The sequence below is a fragment of the Rhinatrema bivittatum genome, chromosome 5 (genome assembly GCF_901001135.1).
Source record: "Rhinatrema bivittatum chromosome 5, aRhiBiv1.1, whole genome shotgun sequence".
NCBI classification, from domain to species: Eukaryota; Metazoa; Chordata; class Amphibia; order Gymnophiona; family Rhinatrematidae; genus Rhinatrema; species Rhinatrema bivittatum.
This window is the reverse complement of record NC_042619.1, coordinates 4,124,311-4,135,423: the sequence shown is the minus strand read 5'-3', so window position 1 is coordinate 4,135,423 and position 11,113 is coordinate 4,124,311. Positions and strand designations below refer to the sequence as shown.

The following is an 11,113-nucleotide window of genomic DNA, read 5'->3' as shown; positions in this document are numbered from 1 at the left end:
GCCGTGGTTACAGCCCTAACAGCAGTAATACGACTGCCTCAGGCCTCCAAGACAGAGTGCAGTAACGTGCCCGGAGCAGCCATGGTTACAACCCTAACAGCAGTAATACGACTGCCTCAGGCCTCCAAGACAGAGTGCAGTAACGTGCACGGAGCAGCCGTGGTTACAGCCCTAACAGCAGTAATACGACTGCCTCGGGCCTCCAAGACAGAGTGCAGTAACCTGCACGGAGCAGCCGTGGTTACAGCCCTAACAGCAGTAATACGACTGCCTCGGGCCTCCAAGACAGAGTGCAGTAACCTGCACGGATCAGCCGTGGTTACAGCCCTAACAGCAGTAATACGACTGCCTCGGGCTTCCAAGACAGAGTGCAGTAACGTGCACGGATCAGCCGTGGTTACAGCCCTAACAGCAGTAATACGACTGCCTCGGGCTTCCAAGACAGAGTGCAGTAACCTGCACGGAGCAGCCGTGGTTACAGCCCTAACAGCAGTAATACGACTGCCTCGGGCTTCCAAGACAGAGTGCAGTAACCTGCACGGATCAGCCGTGGTTACAACCCTAACAGCAGTAGTAAGACTGCATCAGGCAGCCGTGATTACAATGCTCTCATTGACAAACAATTGGTAGCCACATCTTTCAGACAACAGCCTGACCTGTTTTTGAAATGCAGTTTGGATCATTGTAAAGCTTGGTGCTAAGATGAGATAGAGAGCTTGGGTGTTGATATTTCATATGGGGCTTGTAAGAGACATGGAGGGCAAAGCTGTAATGGACAGAAAGAGAAAGTGTGGGTAGAAATTGAGTTGAGACCTTGAGTAGAAGACTTGGGATGGTAGCTGGTGGGGGGCTGGTGTTGGTTTGAATATGTGACTTTATATGTTCATCTATCAAAAGTGGTAGAGAACCAGAGAAGACAACTGGGCAAACTGGATGGACCAATTGGTGTTTACCTGCTTTCATCACGATGGTTTTCTGCAGAATTTCTACACCTACAACGGAAAAATACTGAAACCAGCCAAACCTCAATAATCCTCAAAGACAACCAGAAAATTGAACTAGCTGGAAAAGTACGTAACCTTGGAATAATAATGGACCCTGAAATCAATCTAAAACAGCACATATCACTAAAAGTAAAGGAAGGATACGCAAAACTCATGGTACTCAGAAAACTAAAACCACTACTAACTCAAAATGACTTCCGAACAATTCTACAGGCACTAATTTTCTCCAGCACGGACTACTATAATGCCCTGCTGCTAGGACTACCAAATACAACATTAAGACCACTTCAAATACTTCAAAACACAGCAGTTAGAATACTAACCGGAAAAAGGAGTTGGGACCACATAACCGAAACCCTAGCGGACCTCATTGGTTATCAATTGAACACAGAATTAAATACAAAACCCTATGTACCATCCATAAACTAATTCATGATGAGAAATCAGACTGGCTAAACACAGCATTATGGGTACACGTCCCACACAGAAACCTTCGATCAGCAAATAAAGCCCTCCTGACCATCCCTTCAGTTAAAACAGCAAGACTAACCCAAGTGAGGGAAAGGGCCTTATCATTAGCAGGACCCACAATTTGGAACACAATGCCTCCAGAGATCAGATTACAAAGTGATCTCAAGGCATTTAAGAAAAACCTAAAAACATGGCTTTTTAAACAGGCATTTCACAAGGAGACTGGAGAATAGGAATTATTCAGGAATAAGCAGATAAACACCGACACACAGTACTTATGACAATACAGTAGAGTAGTCTATGAACCCCACATCACAACTAGCATATTGATAACACTATGTATGATAAATTTACCTGTAAAAGTACTTTCAGTACACTCGGTCATGAACCCACTTTCTAAAGATTATTTTGTCTAATTGATATATTGTAATCCGAACCTTTGACGGCACCTGTTAGAATGCCCTATGTACCCTTTTACTTACAATTAAATTATGTTGCCTACATGTAAACCTGTTAGAATGTACTATAGTACGCTTTTACCTTACATTAAACATGTGCCTACATGTTAAACCTGTAAGAATGTACTATAGTATTTCCACTTTTACTTACATTAAACATGTGCCTCCATGTAAACTGTAGAATGTACTATAGTAACTTTTACCTACATTAATTTTTTTTCTCCATGTAACCTGTTAATTTACTTTATAGTACACTTTTACCTACATTAAACTATTTGGCCTACATGTACCGTTAGGGCGCACTAAAAACTCGAGTTAGTGCGGCACTAATCGTAAAAAACTATTTTTACTAAATTAAAATTTTAAAAACATTTTTTAACAAAAAATCGTGCCTAAACGATTTTCCTTGGCCCTGCCACACGATTTATATCGTTAAGACGATATTGAAAACGATTCACATCCCTACTATGTATGAGAAATTTAACTGTAAAAGTACTTTCAGTACACTCGTAATGACCCGCACTTCTCTAAAGATTATTTTGTCTAATATTATTGTACCGAACCTTTTAACGGCACCTGTTAGAATGTACTATAGTACACTTTACCTACATTAAATATGTGCCTACATGTAAAACCTGTTAGAATGTACTATAGTACACTTTTACCTACATTAAAATATGTGCCTACATGTAAACCTGTTAGAATGTACTATAGTACACTTTTACCTACATTAAATATGTGCCTACATGTAAACCTGTTAGAATGTACTATAGTACACTTTTACCTACATTAAACATGTGCCTACATGTAAACCTGTTAGAATGTACTATAGTACACTTTTACCTACATTAAACATGTGCCTACGTGTAAACCTGTTAGAATGTACTATAGTACACTTTTACCTGCATTAAATATGTGCCTACGTGTAAACCTGTTAGAATGTACTATAGTACACTTTTACCTACATTAAACATGTGCCTACATGTAAACCTGTTAGAATGTACTATAGTACACTTTTACCTACATTAAATATGTGCCTACATGTAAACCTGTTAGAATGTACTATAGTACACTTTTACCTACATTAAATATGTGCCTACGTGTAAACCTGTTAGAATGTACTATAGTACACTTTTACCTACATTAAACATGTGCCTACATGTAAACCTGTTAGAATGTACTATAGTACACTTTTACCTGCATTAAATATGTGCCTACGTGTAAACCTGTTAGAATGTACTATAGTACACTTTTACCTACATTAAATATGTGCCTACATGTAAACCTGTTAGAATGTACTATAGTACACTTTTACCTACATTAAACATGTGCCTACGTGTAAACCTGTTAGAATGTACTATAGTACACTTTTACCTACATTAAACATGTGCCTACGTGTAAACCTGTTAGAATGTACTATAGTACACTTTTACCTGCATTAAATATGTGCCTACGTGTAAACCTGTTAGAATGTACTATAGTACACTTTTACCTACATTAAACATGTGCCTACATGTAAACCTGTTAGAATGTACTATAGTACACTTTTACCTACATTAAACATGTGCCTACATGTAAACCTGTTAGAATGTACTATAGTACACTTTTACCTACATTAAATATGTGCCTACGTGTAAACCTGTTAGAATGTACTATAGTACACTTTTACCTGCATTAAATATGTGCCTACATGTAAACCTGTTAGAATGTACTATAGTACACTTTTACCTGCATTAAATATGTGCCTACATGTAAACCTGTTAGAATGTACTATAGTACACTTTTACCTACATTAAATATGTGCCTACATGTAAACCTGTTAGAATGTACTATAGTACGCTTTTACTTACATTAAATATGTGCCTACATGTAAACCTGTTAGAATGTACTATAGTACGCTTTTACCTACATTAAATATGTGCCTACATGTAAACCTGTTAGAATGTACTATAGTACGCTTTTACCTGCATTAAATATGTGCCTACATGTAAACCTGTTAGAATGTACTATAGTACGCTTTTACCTGCATTAAATATGTACCTACATGTAAACCTGTTAGAATGTACTATAGTACACTTTTACTTACATTAAATATGTGCCTACATGTAAACCTGTTAGAATGTACTATAGTACACTTTTACTTACATTAAATATGTGCCTACATGTAAACCTGTTAGAATGTACTATAGTACACTTTTACCTACATTAAATATGTGCCTCCATGTAAACCTGTTAGAATGTACTATAGTACGCTTTTACCTACATTAAATATGTGCCTCCATGTAAACCTGTTAGAATGTACTATAGTACACTTTTACCTACATTAAATATGTGCCTCCATGTAAACCTGTTAGAATGTACTATAGTACACTTTTACCTGAATTAAATATGTGCCTCCATGTAAACCTGTTAGAATGTACTATAGTACGCTTTTACCTGAATTAAATATGTGCCTCCATGTAAACCTGTTAGAATGTACTATAGTACGCTTTTACCTACATTAAATATGTGCCTCCATGTAAACCTGTTAGAATGTACTATAGTACACTTTTACTTACATTAAATATGTGCCTCCATGTAAACCTGTTAGAATGTACTATAGTACGCTTTTACCTACATTAAATATGTGCCTACATGTAAACCTGTTAGAATGTACTATAGTACACTTTTACCTGCATTAAATATGTGCCTACATGTAAACCTGTTAGAATGTACTATAGTACGCTTTTACCTACATTAAATATGTGCCTACATGTAAACCTGTTAGAATGTACTATAGTACACTTTTACTTTCATTAAATATGTGCCTACATGTAAACCTGTTAGAATGTACTATAGTACACTTTTACTTTCATTAAATATGTGCCTACATGTAAACCTGTTAGAATGTACTATGGTACACTTTTACCTGCATTAAATATGTACCTACATGTAAACCTGTTAGAATGTACTATAGTACACTTTTACCTGCATTAAATATGTGCCTACATGTAAACCTGTTAGAATGTACTATAGTACGCTTTTACCTACATTAAATATGTGCCTACATGTAAACCTGTTAGAATGTACTATAGTACACTTTTACTTTCATTAAATATGTGCCTACATGTAAACCTGTTAGAATGTACTATAGTACACTTTTACTTTCATTAAATATGTGCCTACATGTAAACTGTTGCGATGGTGTATAACTTAGCGACGGGATAGAAAAGATTTTAAATAAAATAAATAAATAAAATAAGATTATGTTACTAAGTTCCTGATGTGCTAAAGGGGTTTTTCCATTTGGAGGTCAATATTCAAAGCTGGTCATTTAAGCAACTTGGCAGGTATAACATTTCTGGTGAAGATACAAGGTCTCTGTCGCTGAATATATGCATATAAGTTATAACATGCTTTAGGCTAGGTCTAACCTAGCTGCTTAAGTTATGTGGTTAAGACCAAAGTTAGCTGCATAACTTATACCTCTAACTCGCTCTGCCCAAACCCGCCCACTGTGCACCCTCAGCTATGCAGCTAACTTTTTATCCATAGGACTGACGTATGTGGTTAAGCTGCTGTTCAACGTAAATTATACTTATCCGGCTAAATAGCGCTGAATGCACATTGAAAATTGACTTCTTGGTGTGTATGGGGAGAACACAGGCCCATGATGTGTTTGATGCAAACTGTAAGAACCATTCCTGGCTTGACTTTCTCTTTCTAATTTTGAGAGGGTTTTCTGCAGAAATTCTGCATCTTGACAGCAGCATCTGAACTTCTGTTCTTTGAATGTCCCCTCCGACTCGGATTTCTCATCTCTGTACGTTTCTCCTTAATATCTTGTTGCAGTTGTGGACAGATTCTTGCTTGCTAGTTTGGATGGTTGCAGTGGTTTCTGAGGGGGATTTTCACCCTCTGCACATCAGGACAAGGACCCTGACTTTCGTTCTTGACACTTGGCACGGGGGCAGGGTATGTGCAGTCACTGGCACCTGTTTTGTGCTGGAAAGGTGCAGCCGCAGATATGAAAATGTCATCTACACCTTCATTTCCTTCCCCAACCTAACAACAGCCCAGGAAACCCCTCCTCCTCTCAAGAAGGCTAAAAAGATCAAAATCTAGAACTCCTACAGGGGAATGAGAAAGGAATTTAAATCCAGCTGAGGGTATGAATAGGATGCACTGGAAGCAACTTGTGCAACTGGAAAGGAAACTGTAGAACTAGGGGTCAGACTCTAGAGCTCTGTCTCTCTGGACTGCACTAGGACCCTCCCTGACATTCTGCCCTCTTTCATCCATTTCAGTAGCAATTAACAGCTTTTTGAAGCCTGCAGGGCAGGGAGCAGCTGTCCTGAAATCTCATGGTTCATCTCTTATTGCTGCAATCAGAGGCTCTGCTTTAGGCTCTAACAAGAAAGATCTCATTTTATAGATGCTTATAATACACGGACACAGTCACTCCCTCGTAGTGTAATATGGCCAAATAGAACAAATGCTCAGATCTAACACAACATTTTGCACATAGAAATGGGATTAGGGAGGAGGAGGATGAGAGGAAAGCAGGTTATAATTTGATTGCAGTTCTGCTGTGCATGATTCCAGCTGGAGATGCGGAGGGAGTGACCCCTCTATGTCTGCCCGGGGAGACTGTGCTACTCACTCACCTGAGACGCCCGTACAGGTCTGAGAGTAAGGACCCACGGCAGTGTCCATCCAGCTCCAGCCTAACGCTCGTCTCTTCTCAGCTGTCCAGAGGAGTCTGCTTGGTGTCTTATCTCCTCCACGTGTCTGCAGGGAGGCAGGGACAGGGGACCGCGTGCCCCAGAGAGCCATCACTAATGGCCTCTTCATTACTGAACCCTATGTGTGAATACCGAGAACAACGTTACAGCACCGGTCACTCAGCATCCATGGGACGGGCGGAAGGGAGATCCCACTCACTCACTCACTCACGCTGCTGGTGGTGGCCAGCCCAGAGCTTGTGTGCATTTGAGACACAAAGTATGAACCATTCCATTTCCATTGGTGGAGACTGGGTGTTGGGCTTGATTGTCCTTTGCTCTGACCCAGGATGGCAGGGCTTATGTTCTTATTCAACCCCTGTTTTATCCTTTTATTTTAATCATTTTGTAATTAATATCCAAACCCATTTTCACAGCTAAATTAGTGATTTACCCATGGAAAATTGAGCACCCAATATGTAGGTTAAGATACACATTTTACACGTGATCCACTATAAAACGCACTTTTCTCCCAGCAGGGTGATGTGAGGGCAGGGTTTAAAAGTAAGCGGGCACTCTTATGCATGGCAGTGTGAGGTTTTCCTGGAACTGTGCATGCAGTTTTATCCACAGCAGAGTGAGATGTTCCTGGGGGTGGGGTGAGGATGTGGTTTGGAACTGTGCGTGCACTTTTATCCACAGCAGAGTGAGATGTTCCTGGGGGCAGGGTGAGGATGTGGTTTGGAACTGTGCATGCAGTTTTATCCACAGCAGAGTGAGATGTTCCTGGGGGTGGGGTGAGGATGTGGTTTGGAACTGTGCATGCAGTTTTATCCACAGCAGGGAGAGATGTTCCTGGGGGCAGGGTGAGGATGTGGTTTGGAACTGTGCATGCAGTTTTATCCACAGCAGAGTGAGATGTTCCTGGGGGTGGGGTGAGGATGTGGTTTGGAACTGTGCATGCAGTTTTATCCACAGCAGGGTGAGATGTTCCTGGGGGTGGGGTGAGGATATGGTTTGGAACTGTGCATGCAGTTTTATCCACAGCAGAGTGAGAAGTTCCTGGGGGCAGGGTGAGGATGTGGTTTGGAACTGTGCGTGCAGTTTTATCCACAGCAGAGTGAGATGTTCCTGGGGGTGGGGTGAGGATGTGGTTTGGAACTGTGCATGCACTTTTATCCACAGCAGAGTGAGATGTTCCTGGGGGCGGGGTGAGGATGTGGTTTGGAACTGTGCATGCAGTTTTATCCACAGCAGAGTGAGATGTTCCTGGGGGTGGGGTGAGGATGTGGTTTGGAACTGTGCATGCAGTTTTATCCACAGCAGAGTGAGATGTTCCTGGGGGCAGGATGAGGATGTGGTTTGGAACTGTGCGTGCAGTTTTATCCACAGCAGGGTGACATGTTCCTGGGGGTGGGGTGAGGATATGGTTTGGAACTGTGCATGCAGTTTTATCCACAGCAGAGTGAGATGTTCCTGGGGCGGGGTGAGGATGTGGTTTGGAACTGTGCATGCAGTTTTATCCACAGCAGAGTGAGATGTTCCTGGGGGCGGGGTGAGGATGTGGTTTGGAACTGTGCATGCACTTTTATCCACAGCAGAGTGAGAAGTTCCTGGGGGTGGGGTGAGGATGTGGTTTGGAACTGTGCGTGCAGTTTTATCCACAGCAGGGTGAGAAGTTCCTGGGGGTGGGGTGAGGATGTGGTTTGGAACTGTGCATGCAGTTTTATCCACAGCAGAGTGAGATGTTCCTGGGGGTGGGGTGAGGATGTGGTTTGGAACTGTGCATGCAGTTTTATCCACAGCAGAGGGAGAAGTTCCTAGGGCAGGGTGAGGATGTGGTTTGGAACTGTGCATGCACTTTTATCCACAGCAGAGTGAGATGTTCCTGGGGGCGGGGTGAGGATGTGGTTTGGAACTGTGCATGCAGTTTTATCCACAGCAGGGTGAGAAGTTCCTGCTGGTGGGGTGAGGATGTGGTTTGGAACTGTGCATGCACTTTTATCCACAGCAGAGTGAGATGTTCCTGGGGGCGGGGTGAGGATGTGGTTTGGAACTGTGCATGCAGTTTTATCCACAGCAGGGTGAGATGTTCCTGGGGGTGGGGTGAGGATGTGGTTTGGAACTGTGCAGGCACATTTATCCACAGCAGAGTGAGATGTTCCTGGGGGTGGGGTGAGGATGTGGTTTGGAACTGTGCGTGCAGTTTTATCCACAGCAGAGTGAGATGTTCCTGGGGGCAGGGTGAGGATGTGGTTTGGAACTGTGCATGCAGTTTTATCCACAGCAGAGTGAGATGTTCCTGGGGGTGGGGTGAGGATGTGGCTTGGAACTGTGCGTGCAGTTTTATTCACAGCAGAGTGAGATGTTCCTGGGGGTGGGGTGAGGATGTGGTTTGGAACTGTGCATGCACTTTTATCCACAGCAGAGTGAGAAGTTCCTGGGGGCGGGGTGAGGATGTGGTTTGGAACTGTGCATGCACTTTTATCCACAGCAGAGTGAGATGTTCCTGGGGGCGGGGTGAGGATGTGGTTTGGAACTGTGCATGCAGTTTTATCCACAGCAGGGTGAGAAGTTCCTGGGGGTGGGGTGAGGATGTGGTTTGGAACTGTGCGTGCAGTTTTATCCACAGCAGGGTGAGAAGTTCCTGGGGGTGGGGTGAGGATGCGGGTTGGAACTGTGCATGCACTTTTATCCACAGCAGAGTGAGATGTTCCTGGGGGTGGGGTGAGGATGTGGTTTGGAACTGTGCATGCAGTTTTATCCACAGCAGAGTGAGAAGTTCCTGGGGGCAGGGTGAGGATGTGGTTTGGAACTGTGCATGCACTTTTATCCACAGCAGAGTGAGATGTTCCTGGGGGCGGGGTGAGGATGTGGTTTGGAACTGTGTATGCAGTTTTATCCACAGCAGGGTGAGAAGTTCCTGGGGGTGGGGTGAGGATGTGGTTTGGAACTGTGCGTGCAGTTTTATCCACAGCAGGGTGAGAAGTTCCTGGGGGTGGGGTGAGGATGTGGTTTGGAACTGTGCATGCAGTTTTATCCACAGCAGGGTGAGATGTTCCTGGGGGTGGGGTGAGGATGTGGTTTGGAACTGTGCAGGCCCATTTATCCACAGCAGAGTGAGATGTTCCTGGGGCTGGGGTGAAGATGTGGTTTGGAACTGTGCGTGCAGTTTTATCCACAGCAGAGTGAGATGTTCCTGGGGGCAGGGTGAGGATGTGGTTTGGAACTGTGCGTGCAGTTTTATCCACAGCAGAGTGAGATGTTCCTGGGGGCAGGGTGAGGATGTGGTTTGGAACTGTGCGTGCAGTTTTATCCACAGCAGAGTGAGATGTTCCTGGGGGTGGGGTGAGGATGTGGTTTGGAACTGTGCATGCAGTTTTATCCACAGCAGGGTGAGAAGTTCCTGGGGGTGGGGTGAGGATGTGGTTTGGAACTGTGCGTGCAGTTTTATCCACAGCAGGGTGAGATGTTCCTGGGGGTGGGGTGAGGATGTGGTTTGGAACTGTGCATGCACTTTTATCCACAGCAGAGTGAGATGTTCCTGGGGGTGGGGTGAGGATGTGGTTTGGAACTGTGCATGCACTTTTATCCACAGCAGAGTGAGATGTTCCTGGGGGCGGGGTGAGGATGTGGTTTGGAACTGTGCATGCAGTTTTATCCACAGCAGGGTGAGAAGTTCCTCGGGGTGGGGTGAGGATGTGGTTTGGAACTGTGCGTGCAGTTTTATCCACAGCAGGGTGAGAAGTTCCTGGGGGTGGGGTGAGGATGTGGTTTGGAACTGTGCATGCAGTTTTATCCACAGCAGGGTGAGATGTTCCTGGGGGTGGGGTGAGGATGTGGTTTGGAACTGTGCATGCACTTTTATCCACAGCAGAGTGAGATGTTCCTGGGGGTGGGGTGAGGATGTGGTTTGGAACTGTGCATGCACTTTTATCCACAGCAGAGTGAGATGTTCCTGGGGGCGGGGTGAGGATGTGGTTTGGAACTGTGCATGCAGTTTTATCCACAGCAGGGTGAGAAGTTCCTCGGGGTGGGGTGAGGATGTGGTTTGGAACTGTGCGTGCAGTTTTATCCACAGCAGGGTGAGAAGTTCCTGGGGGTGGGGTGAGGATGTGGTTTGGAACTGTGCATGCAGTTTTATCCACAGCAGGGTGAGATGTTCCTGGGGGTGGGGTGAGGATGTGGTTTGGAACTTTGCAGGCACATTTATCCACAGCAGAGTGAGATGTTCCTGGGGCTGGGGTGAAGATGTGGTTTGGAACTGTGCGTGCAGTTTTATCCACAGCAGAGTGAGATGTTCCTGGGGGCAGGGTGAGGATGTCGTTTGGAACTGTGCGTGCAGTTTTATCCACAGCAGAGTGAGATGTTCCTGGGGGCAGGGTGAGGATGTGGTTTGGAACTGTGCATGCAGTTTTATCCACAGCAGAGTGAGATGTTCCTGGGGGTGGGGTGAGGATGTGGTTTGGAACTGTGC

The 11,113-nt window shown here is 44.1% G+C and overlaps 1 protein-coding gene across 1 annotated transcript in view; it reads right to left on the bottom strand.

The window, feature by feature from the left end:
• Positions 1 to 731: 731 nt before the first annotated feature.
• The window catches only part of LOC115091564 (olfactory receptor 56A4-like), a 32,433-nt gene continuing 22,051 nt past the window's right edge, over positions 732 to 11,113 (bottom strand). The window contains exons 3-4 of the mRNA XM_029601744.1: positions 954 to 992; positions 732 to 766 (exon numbers count right to left, since the gene is read on the bottom strand). Coding sequence (XP_029457604.1) covers positions 732 to 766; positions 954 to 992 — 74 coding nt within the window. The remainder of the gene's footprint in view (positions 767 to 953; positions 993 to 11,113) is intronic.